The sequence below is a fragment of the Solenopsis invicta genome, chromosome 8 (assembly GCF_016802725.1).
Source record: "Solenopsis invicta isolate M01_SB chromosome 8, UNIL_Sinv_3.0, whole genome shotgun sequence".
NCBI lineage: Eukaryota > Metazoa > Arthropoda > Insecta > Hymenoptera > Formicidae > Solenopsis > Solenopsis invicta.
In genome coordinates, this window is record NC_052671.1 from 7,370,091 (window position 1) to 7,390,168 (window position 20,078).

At 34.8% G+C, this 20,078-nt stretch overlaps 3 protein-coding genes across 5 annotated transcripts; 2 read left to right on the forward strand and 1 right to left on the reverse strand.

Moving 5' to 3' along the window:
- Window positions 1-1,904: 1,904 nt before the first annotated feature.
- On the forward strand, window positions 1,905-5,795 carry LOC105197208 (ubiquitin-conjugating enzyme E2 variant 2). Of its 2 annotated transcripts, none has more exons than XM_011163483.3 (4): window positions 1,905-2,218; window positions 3,190-3,332; window positions 3,740-3,865; window positions 3,947-4,229. In XM_011163483.3, exons 1-4 carry the CDS (start codon window positions 2,194-2,196, stop codon window positions 4,085-4,087), a joined length of 435 nt encoding a protein of 144 aa, XP_011161785.1. In that variant the 5' UTR covers window positions 1,905-2,193; the 3' UTR covers window positions 4,088-4,229. The 2 variants fall into 2 exon arrangements, with proteins under 2 accessions (XP_011161785.1, XP_025991891.1); XM_026136106.2 differs by lacking the exon at window positions 1,905-2,218 and adding an exon at window positions 2,304-2,592 and having other exon boundaries at window positions 3,947-5,795.
- A 285-nt stretch (window positions 5,796-6,080) lies between these two features.
- Window positions 6,081-9,911, reverse strand: LOC105197216 (cytochrome c1, heme protein, mitochondrial). The gene is made up of 8 exons (XM_039453202.1): window positions 9,617-9,911; window positions 8,607-8,654; window positions 8,226-8,374; window positions 7,220-7,352; window positions 6,978-7,142; window positions 6,709-6,822; window positions 6,478-6,612; window positions 6,081-6,409 (listed from the first exon to the last, which is right to left on the reverse strand). Exons 1-8 carry the CDS (start codon window positions 9,686-9,688, stop codon window positions 6,299-6,301), a joined length of 927 nt encoding a protein of 308 aa, XP_039309136.1. The 5' UTR covers window positions 9,689-9,911; the 3' UTR covers window positions 6,081-6,298.
- A 1,099-nt stretch (window positions 9,912-11,010) lies between these two features.
- Window positions 11,011-19,330, forward strand: LOC105197246 (protein LSM14 homolog A). 2 transcript variants are annotated; one of them, XM_026136114.2, is made up of 7 exons: window positions 11,011-11,257; window positions 13,192-13,346; window positions 14,147-14,438; window positions 15,371-15,563; window positions 15,826-16,119; window positions 16,362-16,538; window positions 16,849-19,330. In XM_026136114.2, exons 1-7 carry the CDS (start codon window positions 11,137-11,139, stop codon window positions 17,132-17,134), a joined length of 1,518 nt encoding a protein of 505 aa, XP_025991899.1. In that variant the 5' UTR covers window positions 11,011-11,136; the 3' UTR covers window positions 17,135-19,330. The 2 variants fall into 2 exon arrangements, with proteins under 2 accessions (XP_025991899.1, XP_011161848.1); XM_011163546.2 differs by having other exon boundaries at window positions 11,036-11,257; window positions 14,147-14,339.
- Window positions 19,331-20,078: the final 748 nt, after the last annotated feature.

Consider the following 20,078-nt stretch of genomic DNA (forward strand, 5'->3'; position numbering starts at 1 on the left):
CCGCGCGCCGCATGTTGCCCTCTCCCTCCTGCTCCCTCCTGCTCCCTCCTGCTACTCTTGTGCGCCAAGCGCCGGAGCAGTCGGAGCATTCTACACGAGCGCAAGAACGCTATGCTCTCTAGTGTGTGCGTCAACCTGCTTCTCGTGTGCTCGACCAATCGACGACGCCCACCAGCGTTTCGTCGCGTCGGACGCTTTTCGACCAATCAACGTCGCCCACTCGCCGTCGCCGTCTCGCTCGCTACTGGGAGTCTCGTGTTTGCAATTCCGCCGTAATGTTCCGGATGTGACGTAAGCGCGCTAAAATCCTGTTGAAAGTAAAATTTCTGTTCTTCATTGAGCAATAAAGAAAGAGAGACAGAATGAGTTATTGTTTTATGCAACTGTTGTGAATTGTAATCTGTCATTATCTTGAGTGCATCTCAATAGACGCCTGTAAATCGTTTTTTTAAGGCATCCAATGTTCTTTTGAACATGCTCTGAGTTATGACAAGATGATTCAAAGTGGCCATCGTAATAAACACGATTTTCATGTCATTTCTATGTATATTATATTTTCATTATCGATTTGTTTCAAAAAAACTTTAATTGTAACTTAATAATTTTTATTAACAAAATTAATTCGATTATTCGTGAAATTATATTCTTCCTACAATAACGACAGAAAAGTTTATGTAATCATGAATTATTTCGGAGAAGTGAATCCTCATTTAAATGTAGCATACTTTTCTGAGATAACAGATTAAAATTCATAATAGGTGAGTTGTAAATAAACGTGACGTATTAAATCTGTAATAATTAAATCATGAATTATAAATATGACAGCATGAGTGGGTAAATTAATATATTTTTTAATTAAATTAAATTCAAATTAATGATTTATAAAATTAATTTAATTACGTTAAAAATTACGTTAAGATTAAATCAAGTTAAATTAAAAGTTAATTTTACATTTATAATATAGATTATCAAATAAATTTAATATTTTATTTGTAAATTAAATTTATATAATATAAACAAAATATTGTTTTTTATGTGAAATGTATTTCTTCCTTTATAATTTTTTTCTTTTACATAGATAAATTTTTAATTAGAAAAAAGTTAATAAATTGTTTCAAAAATAATTAATTAAAGTTACAAATTAAATTGTTTAAAATTAATTATTATAAATTAAGTTAAAACTTATTAACCTTTTAACTTTATTATTTGATTTATTTTTTAATTAATTATTACACCTAATCCTATATAATTGTTATAATAATATTACAGGCTAAAAGTTTATAGAAATGCTTGCGATTTTCTTCATCGCGCGATAATCTCGAAAATAGTAAATAAAGAATAGTCTTATGTATAAAAAATTGTTTGTTTTAAACAATTTATTATAAGCAAAATCATAAAAGATTAATAGATATGAAAAATGTTTTCTCAACAAGAAATTCATATAATATAAGAAATCATTTTTTTCAGATATAAATTGTGCAGTCAACTATTAATTTAATTCTATTTAATTCTAACCTCTATTAATCTATTCGCTTAATTGCACATTTCTAGGCCGGTATACATTTTACGTTCCAAGCGAATTACTTAGCTTTCGAAAAGAGAGGTAGCAAGCGAGTTAAAGTAAAAAAAAATATGCGACTGAAATAAACAGATCGATAAGAGATTTTACGGAGCGAATCTCTTTCTCGCGTTCAATATTTAATAAATCGTGGAACGTCAGGCTCGGGCAAACGAAAACGAGACGAGCGAAGTGTAGAAGGTAGATTTCGCACGGCCGTAGAACTTGGAGCGTCGCGTTTTCACGCGAAAGCGTCAAATCCGGCGGCGACGGTGAGGCCGCGCGGCTCCTCGCGCCCACGACGGCGTTGATCTAGAGAGCGACTAGTCCGTGGGGGACGATGAGCGAACTCTCGCGCGGAGCGCGGAGGTTGGTTGAATTTCTGTCTCTCTCTCTCCCTCGCGGCGGAGAGTGTATTTTCGTTGATCGGGTGGCCCCAGCGCACGCACACGCTCCCTCGGTCGCAGCAGCGCGCCGGATCACCGCCGACGTCCGACGGGTGATGAGAAGCTCGCGCCGCAGTTAAAAAGGCCGCGCCAGCTCTCCACGTGAGTGACTCCGCGTTTACGGTGCGCGTTCGCCCGCCGCACTCTAGGAGGAAAAAAAATACGGCGCCTTGCCAGAAATACGAGATCATGGCGGTGCCCAACAGCGGTGTAGGTGAGTTATTTTGTTTTGGGCGGCCGCACGCGCGGTCCGGGTCAGGGGATTCTCTTCTCTCGTTTCCTCTCTTCTTCATCCTGAGACGGGATAATGATTCTGATGATCCTCGGACCCAGTACTCGGCTTCCGGACCGTGCCACGCGTGATGACAGCGCGGTTGCCGAGGATACCGCGAGCCGCCCGTAGTTCTCACGTATCCGCTCGCCGTGACGATGGACACGACGTTGCCCTTAGTCGTGAGCCGGTATCCACCTTGTCGCGGCATCGCGGACCCGCGAACGACTCGAAATTGCCGGCGGCGAGAAGGTTAACCTTGCTCAGTCACCTACCCCCCTCGAGCCATAACCTGTATCGGCGCGAACGTCGCGCGGGTACGTTTCAGCTGTTACATTTCCTCGAGTCCTGGCTCTCCTTTTTCTTTTTTAAAGACTTTTACTCTTAAAATTACTTATCAAGTATCTACTAAATCTGAATTATGATTATTTTATTACAATATATTCTGAGCTTATTTCAGGATATATTTAAGGATTTTAAACGAGTTTAAAGATTTCAACAATTCTCTTTGATTTTTAAACTTTATATTCATAGTGCTGGAAATCATTCCGAGATCTCTTTCTCTCTTGAAGAAAGAATTGATACATTTCTTCCAAACAATTTGACCAACGTAATTGATCAAGATCTTTCTTTGTATGAGATTTCGGAGTGACTATCAGTATTATAGACATGAGAGGAAGTTTGTTCTTTTTCTAAAGCTTAGGACTGAACTTCTCACATGATTTATTTTTTTCTTACCATGTGAAAAGAGAATAAGAAAAGATAAGCCATGTAAGAAGTTTAGTCCTGGAACAAGAACAAATCCATGACTTAAATCAATCTCTTTAAAAGTTACATATATGATGATTGAAATCAACCTGTCCACTCAGTCGACTTCTATACACAGCTATGTCATCCCTTAAATCTTGTTTTAGTCATGCCCCGAAACTTTCGCCTCCTGGAGGAACTGGAACAGGGCCAGAAAGGTGTGGGTGATGGCACAATCAGTTGGGGTTTAGAGAATGATGATGATATGACCCTGACGCATTGGACCGGCATGATAATTGGACCACCTAGGGTAAGAGACCTTTACTGGTGTCATTGTCATTGCCACGATAACACGAATCTGTATTATCCTTTTTACATTACTTTTTATTCGACGCAAGTCCACCCTCACGAAATTTTAGATACAAACCAAGTTACGTTGTAATATTTACATTAAACATATTTCCTTATAACAGTATCTAAACTGTAGCTAAAATATTCGTGATGCTGAATAATTTCATATATTTTATTGTAAAGTTTAAAAACTAATGTCAATTTTATGTAGAAAAAATATTCAATATATGGAGCAAAAAGTTTATAAGAACTGCATCAAAATGGATGTTTGCAAAAATATTAAAACTGAAAAAATGTATATATATTGAAGAATATCTTATTGAAGAATATTTACAATTAATACAATATTTTATTGACATCTTTTAGACACCGTATGAAAATAGGATGTATAGTTTGAAAATTGATTGCGGTCAGAGATACCCTGACGACGCACCAAATGTAAGATTTTTAAGCAGAATCAATATGAATTGCATTAACAGTGCCACTGGAGCTGTAAGTATACAATTGATTATGGTGTACATTATGATAAGAAACACATGTACTGTAAGATAACACATGAAATTTTTATATAAGGTGGATAATCGCAGTGTCCCAGTCCTTGCAAAATGGCAACGAGATTACACGATTAAAACAGTTCTCCAGGAACTCCGTCGTTTGATGACGTTGAAGGAAAATATGAAACTTTCTCAGCCTCCGGAGGGCAGCACTTTTTAGCCTAACCGTATGAACAGAGATATCTTCCTTTTTGCAATAGCATGAGGCGAGATTTAAATAAAGGTACCAAATAATATTAAAAGGGTGCCCGCTGAAAATATATGTTTAAAAAGAAACAAAAAAAAAACGAAAAAACAGCTTTGTGAAAGGTGGTAATAGCTTGGAAAGTTGAATGAGTGTACTGAGTTTATGTATAGATTTAGATAGAAAAAATTGACAAACATACGCATTTGTCAAGCACAGCTGGTTTTTCGTCGAAATTTTTCACTAAAAATAGTAGTCCTCCGGAACCCTCGATTATATTTCATTGTATGTGTACTATCATGTTCGCGCACGAGATAGTGACTCATCTGCAGATGCGAATTGGTTTAAGGAAACTCTGCTCCAGCTTTTCAAGCTAGTACAATGTAAAGCGGAAAAAAACCATATTTTGAATCTTAAAACTGGAGACACAGACCATGTAATAAAAAAACGAATAATCAGTAAGAGTAATTTATGCCTTTGAAGTTTTTTATTGAGAGAAGAAGAGTAACGCCTGATGTTGCGAACCGTTTTAAGATTTCTCTTCTGTTTGCGCGCAAGTGCCATTTCATCTCTCACCGAGGTGTGTCTCTCACTCAATGCTGCGGTAGAAAATTTCGTAAAATCTAGACCACATAAATCTGTACGTCCGTTGTACTTTTTCGTGCGCTGCGTATCGTTTCAACTAGCGATCTACAATGGAATAACGTACATGTTTGAGAAATTTTAATCCTTGAAAAAACGGCCTCTCTCTCTTTCGCGCTAAACGAATTGCATTTCGTAATCGATGAGGAGACGTCGCTTTGTAATGCATGCATAAATGACAATTTGATTTGTAATATCTCGTGTATAGTGAACGATATACAATGCTGCATGGTAAAGTACATCAATGTATGAAGTATCGCGTAAAACGTAAATGATGAACTCTTTTAGTCGATATCACATTTGGACACATTAAAAATATACTATTATCCATATGTATTTGATTTATAATCTTGTTATTTTAAGACATTTCAAGATTATAGAGTATGCAGATATAGTGCTTACCATTTGATAGAGCTTCATAATTGATGTATCATGTAAATCATTTTTGTTACGGTTATCAAAATTGTATCTAATTCCTGATATATTGTGTAAAGTGCAGGAGCTACATATTAATTGTTACAAAATCGAATTCTTCTCAATCTTCAGTGCAATTACGACTCATCAATTGCATGAACTGTATTATTGCTGAAAGGTCGAATTATGTATATGCAGCCTATTAGTGGTCGACGATGATAAATGATATGTTCCAACGAGAGAATAATTATGTTATTACAATGTCATCTCGAGATTTATATTATCCAAATCGAGAGGATGTCTTTATACCTAATGTTCCACCAAAGTAGATTTTGAAATATCTCCACGTTTGATTGTGTAATGTAAAAAATTTTCCGATTACCGAAGGAAAAGTATACATACCTCTTTGTCCGCTTTGCATTTCAGTATTACACTATCAGTAATATAATAGTGTAATTTAAATCATCCTATTAAAAGAATAACAAGTTATAGCTCCATGTGGACGAAAACAAGCTTAAGGAGAATAAAGTGATTTCCTTAGACGTGAGCGTTTCCTCTGTTTCTTACCTACATGTGTAAGCGGCCTTCCTTTTTAACTCGAATAAACCGATGCTTTATTGAAACAAAATGACTTCGTAATATATTCAGATTTTTCCTTATCCTTTTCAGGATATTCCTCTATTTCTTCTCGTATTAATCTTCGAAATTAGATGAAGATTTTTAATTGAAATAATTTGTAAAAAAATGTCACAGAATCACATGATGAGAACTTACCAAAGATAAACGGGAGCAATGTATTGATAGTCAATTAAAATATCCTTTGATTTTATACATTAAAATATTCAAAAATACTTGACATATTTTGTTTAAAATTGTGAATAAATTATCATGCGTCTCATCAAAGGAGCGGACGTTATTTATGTTTAACAATTTATTTAAATCAGACGATGACTCCATTTGGTATAACTATGTACAATGTTTAATTTAGATTTTGGTAATGATGACAAATTGACAGTCGAATGCTATATGAAGAATAAGTTTGAATCTTCAGAGAGGAGCCACAACTTGCCGGATATATTGCGAAACTACATTCCGATACCAGCGCAATAGCTAACATTAAATTTCCATTGGCTAACGGTATTTTTTAGGGACAAACATAAGTTTTGTACTCTTAATAGTTGTCCACTTGTGTCGCTTGAAGTAGTATGAAGTAGCAAGAAGAATTGAGAAGATTCCAAGTGCCTGTAAATAATTACTATTAAAGTAAGTTAAACAAAGTAACATGAAGTTTATAATGATGTTTACTTCACCTTAATAGTCATTTTTTTCCGATCGTCAAATTCGTGATTGGCAGTCCACATTAGGAATGTGGTAATATCTTTTGTAACTTGAGAGGCAGTTGCTGGAGTACCATCTTCATATTCTAAGACTTCGTCATAAATAGCCTGCAGAAAAGAGTAATATTGATTTATCATTAATGGGTGCAAAGTTCAATCATTGATTATAGCATCTTTAATTTATATAGAATATGAATAACTCACCTGTGCCATACCAATTGCACCGCCTGCAAAATATGGATTGAAATATTGTCCTTCTCTTAAAGTTATACCGGCTGGTGCATCACAATATCCAGTCAGTAAAGAGAAAACGTAATTCTGAAATACATAAATATATTATTAAATAATGCAAGTCATGGCACTAAAATTTTCATCAAATTCGACGGAAATTAAAAATTATATAAAATTTAATATAGATTTAATTTTTAACTGTATACAATTTTCTTTCTATACGTTATTTAAAATTGATTTACCTCTCCATTGTGCCTGGCATTAATTATGTAAGACAAATCAGGTGGATAAGCACCATTGTTCGCTGCTCTAGCAGCTTCTTCATTCGGATATGGCGATGGCACATAATCGAACAATTTTCCTGGACGTTTGAAGTACTCTCCTATTTCATTAGGACCATCTTCTACCTGTATAATAAAAGTTAATTCTTATTAAATGTTTAATTTTACAAAATTATAAACATATAAAGTATTTCACCATGTACCGTAATTTCTTCCGCGAGAGCTTTGGCTTCATCTTCGGTGTGAGTAACATTAACGAGGTGACGATACGCTACATATTGCAAACTATGACAAGCTGCACACACATTTTTGTAGACCTCCCATCCTCGTCGCATACTATAAAATAGATTAATGATAACACATTTATAGGATTAAAAAGTTATTTTGTAGAATTAGTTACAGTTACAATTATTTTTCTCTCAAAAAATAATTATTATTACAAATTATCGAAAACAAATTTTGAAAATTTTGAAACGTGCTACAATTACAAAACAAAACGAATCGTTGTTTTTGTAGTTATTTTTTTATTAATTCTTTTAATGTATATTTATTACTATTTTAAATACAGAATCTCTCTCATTTCTAGTATTACTAAATTATTTAATATACTTATGTTCAGTTATATATTACATTATTTTATATATAATGAATTAATTTTTTTAAAAACTTGAAACCAAAATATATTAATATATTAACTGAATTAATAACTTATAATAAATTAATATCCATACACTGGAAATATTAATATACATAATAAATTAACATGGATAATAAATTAATATACATACACAATGGAGATTCAAATTAAGAGATCAATATTTTTCAGCTTAAAAGTTCAAATTCAAATTGTTAAAACTTCATGATGAAATCATCCTAAACTAATATTTGAAACTTATTTTAAAGAGTAAAATATCAACTTTAATGTTTATATGATAGCTATTATCAGAGATAATTTATCACCTTATTTTGTTTAATACAGCAATCAATGAATAAGTTTTAAATATATAAAGTAATTATAAAAGTAATTACTAAATTAGTTATTGATTATGAAAAAAAAAGTAATTGAGTTTGTTATAGAATAGAAAGAAATAAAGTTAAATTGCAGTTACTGAAAAAAGATAACTCTACCTATAACAATTTATTTCCCAACTCTGCACATTTGCATATATAATAGTTTATTGTATGTATTTAAATATTAAAGAATTATACCTAGCATGATCTAGGGAATTGAACCATCCATAGAAGTCCCATTTGTACGTCGGAGGATGAGCTATCAAATCGCTAGCTCTTACGGAGCTATCTAAAGCATAAATGAAGGCACTGATGCCTCCGGCAGTCACTCCTAAGCATGTTAACAACTGTAAATAAAAATGTTGAAAGTGTTTATACTTTTTTCTTGCATTACAGTTTACATAATATTGTTGAGAAGTATTATATAACATTGTCATGTATTGAAAATATAGATAAAACAGTAATCTATCCTAACTTACTAACACATGCAGTTTGAGGAAACACAAAGTCGTGTCTGATAGATCAGGAATTGGATAAGGTTGGGATATCTCTTGGAGCAAGATAATTAAATTCACATACCGCTTTCCGACTCCTAGGCCATTCTTTCACAGTGGAAAAATTACTGGTCTGTAAAAAATAAAAGTTTAAATGTAAGTACAAGTACAAAATTCAACAAGAAAATAAGAAGAAAAATGTTTTTTACATTACTCCACGTGTTTATCTTATTCCTAAATCTATTTTCTTTCTTGGCATACTAATTCATTTGATTTTGCCTCAATTATCTCAAATTTAAATGTACATATCTTTCTCATAAATTATCTTTAAAAATATATATATCTTCTGTTTATATATTATTCAAAATAATTGTCACTATATAATTATTTATGTTATCATCAAATTTATATATCCTTTGTGTCAGATACAAATCGACCAATGTCTATACAGTATCTGTTCAAAAAATTAAATTTGCTGATAAATAAATTGAAATTCTCCAAATGTTCAATTCTTGTAGATATCTATGACATAATATCAAATAATGAAGAATACACTTAACATTGTACAAGTATGTGATAACATTCAATTAGTTCCAAATTGACAATTGACAACAATCGACACCATAGTCTCTTCTACAATCAGTTGACAAAATCTAAACTGATATGCAAATTAACTATGTGACAGCGAGCGCGATATAAATGCACGTCCACCTGTGTCACTGGCTGCACTGGTGGTGCATCGGTAACGCATGTTTGATATCATGGCAGCATCCCGGATTTTCGATGTCGCCCGCTATTACATAACATCTGTTAAAGTGCCGTCGAAACCGTCACCGCGTTGACGTCGTGCGCCGTCGAGCTTCTTTGCCGGCGTCCCGACGTCGCGCGGACGTCCCGCGGGACGCAATCTCGCCGAGGAAGGCGTGACATTAGCAGCCGACAGCCCGCACGGTGCCCCCTCGGCGCGAGCTCGACAGGTCAATATTGGTTAACGTCAAGCGCACCGTTGACACAGATGCAGCGGACGCCGCGAAAATTTGTGAGAAAACGCGCGCGATCGTTCAGCGGATGCCGCAGCCTCCAGCGCTCACTTACCTGGCCGAGCAACGTGCCATAATTCGGTTTCAGAAGACCCGATTTACAAATTCGACCTAACGTCGCCGCCATGTTGGCCAGAGGTGCAATGTGCGAAGGGTTATCCTAGTCAATGAACGGTCCCTGGACGGTCGACGGAAAGACGGCCTCGCGACTATCGCAAAAATCCCGTTGCAATTATTCCGGCTTTGCGGATCGGTCGCGAGAGCCCGAGAGAGAGAGGTTAAAACATCGGTAGGGAGAACACCGTGAGGACGACTCCGGTCGGAGTCAGTCGGAGTTGTCGGACTTGCGCGCAGGCTTGCCACCATTGCTGCGTGAATGTCCGTCACGTGCCCGAATCGGCGCGCTCGTCATACAAATAGCACGCAATGCTTTCGTGATACGCGCTGAATTTTTGTATTTACATTTATTCGGGATTGAATAAGCTAATATAAATTTTCTTAATTAAATTAAGTAAAAGTTAATGGATTCAAAACAAAAAAAAAACGGTTGTAATGCAATATAAAAATTGTTCCAAAACTATGAATTCGAAAATTTTTACACAAAGGAATTTTGTCAGTCATTATATAAGTTCCTTCTATTTTTTAATTTTTATTTACTTATTGGTTCCAAAGAGAAATATTTTTTGTCAGAAAAAATTATTTGAAGAATTTTTGTTTTTAAGAGATTTAGAAATAAAAAGACGAATATATCGTTTTTATATACTTCATTGTTTTGTAATTTGTAATTTGTAATAAAATGTAATTTTTTTTTTCATTAACATAAAATATAATCATCTTTGTCTTATCTAAAACACATTTACATGTAATTCATTTAGTTATATTTTAATTTTAAGTTATCTAATAAAAATTGTAAATATTTACTAAATATGTATAAGCATGAAATGGGTAAAAAGGTAAAAAAAAAAAATATGTGTAGTAATCTTTAAAAAATTCTCAAAAATGGACAAGCTTTTGCACTCTAAACTAGAATACACCCTTAAATCACATTTTCAATTATCACCCATCGCATACAATACAAAAGCTTGCAGAAATATTTTTGCAATATTGCTGTAAACTTTGTGCTGTATGGGAAAATGTCGCAGGAATATATAATATTATATACATGAATAACAATAATAAATCAGAATATTATTCCACTGTGGATGATACGATAGTTGAATTATAAATTCGCGACACGTCAATACGTAATAATCGTTAATAATCTATAAGTACTTCTGAGATTATTTGATAAGCGCGCAAAAACTTGTTCAAGGGTTGCCCGTTCTCAAGTGCACACTCCTGCGACGCGACACGAATACTTTCGCCATTTGTGGATAAGCCCGGAGCGACCGGCGCGCCGCGCCGCGCCGCGCCGCGCGCGCGGCTCCGAGGGCGCCTCGAGCGCATGCGCCGCGCGTCATTGGCACTCTTGGCAGTTCGCCGTCGACCATTGCTGTCAGCTGGACGGTTCCCTCAGATGGTGTCGTGAATCCCGTAAAATCACATCGATCAGTGCGCGACGGAGCCAGAGTCAAGATGAGCGGTGGTATGCCAGAGCTGGGCTCGAAGATCAGTTTGATCTCGAAGGCGGATATTCGGTATGAGGGTCGACTGTTCACCGTCGATCCACAGGAGTGCACGATCGCTCTGGCTAACGGTGAGTACTCGCACGGCGAGAAATCCAAGATGGACTCCCGCGCCGCGCCGCACCGCATCCACCGTGCTAGCCCGCCGCCGCCGCCACTATCGCCTCTGCCGCTACCGCTGCTGTCAAAATTCGGCATCGAAACAATATCTTGCTTCGCGAGGACGCCCACCCGCGCTTCCCCTCGCCGGTCGGATTCTCCTTGCAACCGGCGTCGATGTCGCCGGGTCCCCTGGACCATCTGTCCATCCGTGCGCTCCACCGTCCGGACGCGGGAACGGGAGGATCACGCTTCTGTGATTCGTCACGTTTCCGTTGCCGCGAATAAACCTTAGAGGTCATCTCTCCGTGACTTTGCGGAAAAATCGCGATGCTTCGAAATCGCGCATATTTCGGAACCGCCCGATCGAGAAAGAGAGATCCGCCGGCTCCGTGCCAACTCCGCGCCAACTCCGCGTCGTTGAATCGCGTATGGAGGGTCTTCGAGAGAGAGTTGCTGACACCCGCCAATTCACGAGCGGTATCGCACCGCAAAGTAACCAGGACGACCTGTAGCCACCTCGTAACGAACGTTTTATCGAAGAAGAGTTTCGACCGCGATTTCGTCGAACACCGCTTTCGCCGAGAGACGATTAATCATCAATCGCGCCAGAGCGTCGCGCGTTTTAATCCGTACATTCGGCGAAAACGCCGAGTGTCGGAATGGTCACGGGTCGCTGAGATCCGCATGATGCGGTTATGTCGCGGTTGGCGGAACAAATTAGTCCCTGGCGAAAGTCGCGTCTTAAATCGTTGAAATTTTCGCGAACGTTAATGCTAGGTTATCGATGCTCGGCAGTAAATTCGGCAGGTCGAAAAAATCTAAAGCGAATCTTTGCGAATACAATTCGCCGTATAATGCTTCTCCAAGAATTTGAGTGGCTAGTATACGTTATTGATGCCGAGAATATAATTTTGAATTTGGGTTTGGTATGTGTAACGTTCACGTGGAATGTTTGCCTTTTACTTCTACCGAATGTTTACGTGTCCTTGCTCTCCCTTGTTTCGTTTGATCTTACCTGGTAAGACAAATGACTTTGGCGAGTGTTTCAGAGACATAAGGGACAAATATTATTCGTGGAATATTACTATTGGAGTCACGTAAAAGAAATTTATGAATATAAAATTCCTCTCTCCACAATTGATAATAATTATACAGAAGGAAAGTAAACATTGCATGAAGATATTTTGTACAATGAATTAACGCGATATAAATATTAATATTGTTAATGCAAAAGAGTTGAATTCTTATCAGATACTTGTAAATATCTGATAATTTTGTCGCAAACATTTTTTAAGTAGAATTCCGATATGTTATTTTATTTATGAAATAGACCTAGGGTCACTGTACAAATTGTTGAACAATCATCAGTAAATGATCCTTTAAGAAAAATACTAATAAATAATGAAATTACAAATTAATTTATACTTTTTTAGATCTAACTTTTATACTGATCTGATTAAAATATTATCTTTACTTGAAAATGGAATTTTATTATATTAATAATATGTTAATGTAATTATTTTATATTAATTACATTATACTATATTAATGTATTTTTTAATAACTATTTTTAATAACTATATTATATTAAGTTGTTTTTATTTGTTCATTGAGATTAGTGCAATGACCTTACAACTTAAGTATTTGAATATTGCCAGTTAATAAATAACCCATTTAAATATTAAAGAAAAACGAATGCTGTAATAATGCTTCTCCAATTTCCTCAAATAGATCTCTAACGGAGAAAGAATTGGCAAATCGCGTTTGAACAATTCAGCCAATTGACCAATGTGATTAACTAATTCTCTCTCCGTTCGCGATCTTGGAGCGATTTCTAGCATTGCGGACACAGAGCTTAATTGCAACAGTTTGAAACAACTAAATTAATTATTGTTTTTTGTAGTGCGCTCCTTTGGTACTGAAGATCGAGAAACTCAACTTCCTGTGGCACCACAAAACCAGGTGTATGAATACATCCTGTTTCGCGGATCGGATATCAAAGACATCAGAGTCGTTAACAATGTTAGTTCTATCCCTAACGATCCGGCAATCGTGCAGGTAATTATTTTATAGAATTTTTATAGTCTTTGTATGGGAAACCGTTTTAAATTTAATCAACAATGTCTACATATGAAACAATTACGTTCAGGATGGAGAAGTAATACGTTACTAATTAACGCAGTTACAATTAAAGTTATTTTTTTTCAGTAATTATAACTTAATTTTGTTGCTTTGTATTTCTATTTACAACTAACTTAACTGAATTACATGTTTTCGTAACTTGTAACTAATTTAATTAATTTCATAGTTACTTTACATATTTCAAGTTTATTCGTCAATATGATTTGTGTTTAATAAAAAAAATAATAAATTATTTTTGAGAATATTATATAAACATTAAAGTTGAGACTTTAAAACAAATTACATTGATTTACAATAATTTTATCACAAAATTTAAATTTGGCGAACTTTTTAACTAAAAAATGTTGATCCCATAATTTTAATATTCAAAGTATAAATATTAATTTATTATTAATTATTAATTTAGTTAATATGTTGAATATATTTTGGTTTAAAATTTTTTAAATAACTGTAATTCATTATATACAAAATAATGCAGCATGTAACCGAAAATTTAGTATAATGAATAAAATAATTTAATAATGTTAGTAATATAAGATTTTTGTATTTAAAATAGCAATGCATAAATATTATATAAAATTAACTGAAAAGTAATTCATTATTTTTTGTGTATAACTATAACTAACTATAACTTTAATAAAATAACTTTTAAAGTAATAATCTTAATTATGTTAAACATTGATGGATTTAGTTGATTTAATTATCATTGTTTGCAGATGACAGTGCAGCCATCTATGGGCCAGCAATCTTATCAACCGCAGCCCAGCTATGGTCATCCGATGATGGGCCAGATGGGCCCGATGGGTGGCCAATACGGAACCCCTTATGTGGGTATGGGTGCTATGGGCCCCGTAATGGGAATGCCAACCGCAGCTAGAGATCCTCGCGGACCTATGAATAAACAGCCAAGTGAGTTGAGCTTGGGCTCCACCGAACCCATCTCTATTTCAAACTCACTGCCGACGGCCAATATCGACCCATTACCAAAAGATCAATCTCTGGAAGATGGTAACTGTTTTTGCTATGAAGTATCCCTTGCCTTGCTGGCATGCTTCTTGCTGCTGCTGTTTTGGTAATGCCTCTCCTTTCTCTGTCCAGCTTCATGCTGTCAAAAAATGGCATAAATCATACGCTTACGAAAATACATGATAATGTATTTTGACTTTTTTTAATACATTACTTATAGCAACATTAATTTAGCAACTAACATTATAGTAATAACAAAGTTTGAATTATTCTTTCCATTAAAATCTTTACTATATTTACTATCTTTATTATCTTTACTATCTTTACTATACTTACTATCTTTATTGCACTCTTATATCGACTTTTAATATCTTGCAATCTTCATGCTTTGCTTATGCTTTTTATGTATATATCTTTATACATTTTACGATATATAATTTTATACATATTGAATACATATTGTGTACCCTTATGTATAATAAAGTGTGTACATTTTTGAAATTTTCATATTTTGTAAATTTTGAAAAATTTTTTAAAATAAAAGTATTCTTTAAAATTTTTAATCTGTACAATTTTTATATATGTAATTTGGTTTTACGTTAATCTTTTTTAATCTTTTTTAAAATTGATAAATGATATTTTTGCATTTGCATGTGTTTTTCAATTTTATTCCATTTTCGCTTACATCATAATGTAACAAAATAGCAATAACAGTGATAATGAACAATTGTTTTAATAATTGTTTAAAAATCCTCAAGAGATTTGATTTTTTTTTACATCAGATACACGCGAAACTTTTGTAGAATTTCGTAGCAGTTTTTCATTTCAAAAGTTGGGAATGAAAAGTATGTCTTTATTTTCTTATACTAAAGTTTCGTGTTGGGCTAGGAATGCTTGCAGTTTTGGTCGGCTACTGTCTCTTAAGGTTAATAAAATTGTAAATTATATGGCGCATTCATGTTGCACGATAACAGGTGTATTAGATCTCATCAGCGGTGGTTCTCGTTCTACTACTCCTACATCATCCTTGTTGACAAGGAAAAGTCCAACTATGGATCAAGGTATTCAGGTAGGACATGAACAACAGCAGCAGGGCAATAACATTGGCAAATTGAATGACAAGACAAATATTAGGACCGTCCAACCGCCTCGACGAGATCATGATAGGTATTTTACCTGAAAAAATTAATTTTCTTCTTTCCTAATAATATCATAAAAGATTTTATGCATGTAATAACAATTTTATTTTTCCAAAATCTTAATATTGGAAGTACGATTGTACTTGTTTACAACTTTTTTGTTTCTCTTTGTTTCATTTTCTGAATTTCTAAGTATGCAAACATAAAACGATTCTACATACATTTATATTATTGTTAATTTTACAAACAGATGGTTAACTTCATATAATAGAGATTCTTTGCATGTTTAGTCACGGAGGTACCAAAAACAATACTGGTATGCCTCAATATAATGATGCGAAGAGGGATATGATGAAGCAAGATGGACAGAACCAAGGTCATATGCAACAAGGTGGTCGAGGCAATCGCGGTGGTTGGGTAAATCGTGGCAACATGAGAGGAGGTCGAGGAGGTCGAGGACGCGGTGGATTCCGTACAAATCAAGTGAACAACACTGGTGCCAAGCCTAAGAACACTGAAAGAACATTGAAGTTTGAAAACGATTACGATTTCGAACAAGCTAACACTCAGTTCGAGGAATTAAGGTAAAAACGTTTGCTATGAATATTAATGATTAATTCTGCATGGTTACGTGCCGGATTCGTTTCAAGTAACTATTGAAATGACCAATGTGGACACCATGCAAAAGTAAATCAATGCGAATTTAAAGCAATCGTAATTACTACAAATGCGAATCGCTTACGCATCGCATTAACATTTTTGTCATAAAATTCAATTATTTTTGATAATATAATTTATATATTAATTGCGACATATTATACCGTAGGTCACAATTGGCAAAAACGAAGATCGATGGTGCTGATAATGAGAAAAAAGACGACAGTGGAAACGAGACAGGTGCTGGTGAAGGTGAACCCGAAGAGGAACCTGAAATTGTTCACTATGACAAGTCGAAATCATTCTTTGATAATATTAGCTGTGAGGCTGTTGAAAGGAGTAAAGGGTAAGTATTTTATTTAGAGAGAATATTTAATATAATTGCCGTGAACTGAATTTCAGTTTATAATTTCATTGATTTTCTCCAAATTAAAAAAAATTAGAACGTTAAAAATTTAAGAATATTTAAATTTGTGTCTTTATTAATAAATACAATTTTTTTAACTTTAAGATGTATATTGATTTTCTTAAATTTTCTGCAAGACGAATCGACTAGATTCGTCAATATTAGATTTTTCAATCGTTGTCTCAACACCAATATAATTTCAACTCAATTACAATTTGCGAAATGTTTTACATGTGGCACAAATTTTTAGGCGATTCCAACGTACGGATTGGAGAACAGAACGAAAATTGAATTCAGAAACGTTCGGTGTGGCTTCCACGAGACGTGGTGGATTCCGTGGCCGTGGTTACTACAATCGCGGAATGGGAGGCATGTACAGAGGCGGTGGTGGCGGCAATGCTGGATTCCGCGGTGGCTATCGAGGTAGCAGGGGCGGTAATCGCAAACCCCCTAATCAACTACAGAATAACACGGGCAGTCAAAATCGTACGACCAACGAACAGTCTGCCTCTCAGTCGCAGGCAAACGTTATCTAAATAAAAAAAAAAAGAATGTAATTTGTCACCGGTACGGCGTGAAAAAGAGTAAAATATACCGGGAAGAATAAGTGGTGCGCTGCTATGTATAAGTATACAACTATAGATTAAGATTTTTACGATATGTGCTCTGCCGTTACGGACTGATTTGGATTAGAATTTGGCAGTCAAATAACAGAAGATACACACGGCCGGATTAAATGTAGATTATATTATATAACAGAGCGCGCGTTTGCAATCGCCAAACCGGTGGTTACGACGTTAGGTGACAAGGATCGCACACATGGATGTTGCTGGCGCATATGACTTTTGCATCGATATTTTGCGGCTGGATGATCGAAGAAGGTACTTTTAAGGACAAATTTTCTTATCGCTTAGTCGACAATGATCACGATGAATTGATATTAAAAGAATAGAACGTTTTTGTCATAGACAAGCGACGTCAATTATGATCAGGACGTTCTTCGATCTTTTTTATATTAATAATTATTTGTACGAATTCAGATATCTAGGGACAGAAATTATTTGTGAGGAAGCTAGTCGTAAGTTTTACTTGAAGTAAATATTAATAAAAATTCTTAACGGAATAATATGAAATTGCTTTAAACGAACCAATGGTGTATCTGTTTGTAGTTAGGGAAACAAATTGTACAATTCAATCGTGATCATTATTCAGTCCGGTTTTCTCAAGACTTGACTATAAATAATTATGGAATGGCTTTATGGTGATGGTGACTTGATTAATACTGGTCGTTATGGAATAGCTGGCTTGTATCCGTATATCGGAAGTGAATGGCAACAGACGTGCATAAAAGTACTTTCTCGTCAAAGTACGTAAAAATCGATTGTATCTAATTGCATTTGTCGAGAATAGGAATATTGTGAGGTATATAGTACAAGTAAAGGTAAATCTGATAAAAATAGTATTCTTTTCTTTTGTTTTGGTTTTTTGGAATGTACGCAGACAAAGTTTTTCACAAGTCCTCGGCAGTTCATATATAAACGTTTGATTTTACTAAGGCGGATGAATATAAAGTGGGAAATAAGCGAAAGCGTTTATATAAAAATTTTTGTATTATTAAATTGTAATCTTACGATGTCCGCCTATTCTTTCTTTGCAAGATCTGCATCTAGAATTACGGAAGGTGTAAACGTCAGTCTTATTGTAAGTAACTAAGTTCTAAATCATGTTACGTAATTGTCATCGTATTTTGCAATTAAGGATTCCTCGATTGCTTTCGTATGCATAGAGTAATCTTGATTAATACAATTATAAGACTATATTATAATCAGTGATTAATTATATCAAACTTACCATTTATATAATGTTTACAAAATTAAATTTTTTCAAAAACATTCGTGATTATATCTCAAAATAGTACATTTTTTTTGTTTTATTAACTTCAAAATTAGTACACACATCTTTAATGAAAAATTCGTACTCGATATACATGTATACAAACGAAAGATATTTAAATAATTTATTATTAAATAATTTTCCATTAGATTATCATGTAAAATAATTAGTATACATGTATATTTAAATTAATCTATTTTTCTTCCATAAATTTATTCAATCGTTCTTGGACCGGGAACGTTTTAAATATGTTAGCGAAGTGTGCACGGGTCACGCAAAGCTCATGACAAAGGTATTCAAGGCGTTAAACGCATAAAAATAATTTATTTGTAATCTCAATTGTAATCGACTACGCTCTCGAAGAATCCTTTCGGATGCACGATGATGCGGCGCGTAGAATTATGTTAATGGCGATGCGTGTAAAACTAGAAGCATGATAATATCCTTAAAGATGTATGACATGGAAGAAGCAGAATAAGAATATTATTTGCGAACTATTATTTTTCTATGGCTCGTATGGAGTCCCCAAACTCATACAGATATTATATACATACATACATAAACGCATACGTATGCAACTTGAGATTTACATAACTAATAAGCAAACCTCCAATACACTATCAGAGGAAATGCAGAGTGAGGTAAAACGGTAACATAGGACTATAAAAACGAAACAAGCGAGTAGAAAAAGAAAAATATGGTGAGTAAATTTAACTTTTAAGTTTCATGCCTCGGGCATGTGAGAAAAATTCATAATGTACGCGAGAATGAATTTTTGTTTTGTACAGCGGATATATTGTGATTCCCGATGCTGAATAATATTGAAATGATGAAATACACATCGTCGTGTCATTTCCGATCTCTCCTACACACTACTTTCCAATAATTGAACGAAATGGAACGCTTTTCCATTTCTTTACGAGCTTGTATAATAATATGGAGAACTGTAACGCGTCCATGTGGATTGTCTTTCCCCTTGCCCCCCTCCGCCCCTCCCTCAGCCCCGGCGCGCTTCCTCTTCGACGAATGTGCAAAAATGTGAGAGATAACGATTTACGAATTTAAATACTAGATTACATGAATTTTAAAGTGATTCGAGATATGAGAGATGCGTGCTGTGCAGTTTCGAAAAAAATTGAGATGTAATCTCGGATGTAAATAAAATTATATAACGTCTTTAATAGAACTCGAGCATATATGTTGTTGGTAAGGCTATCGTATGGCGATACTGTGACGATATTAAAGTGTGCTGCGCATTACATGTGGTGTGATTAGAATGTATGCAAAAGAAAAAGAAACAGTGTCTTCCAGTGTTTTAAATGCTTGATAAGCGACACAGTAAACTAGCATGATTTATTACGCGCGATATATCGCGTACCCACCGTAGATTAACAGGTTCTGTTTGTTTATAACTTGAACCCACTGGGAATAATTTATTGGTTTTCTGCACGCGGACCTCTTGTGCCGATATTTTTTAAATGGCTTGATAATCGTCACACACATTAAAAACATCAAACTTTCAGTCATACTCGACGTACTCGAAATTCGCTATACATATTTATAACGAATACTGTAGTTTGCAGCATA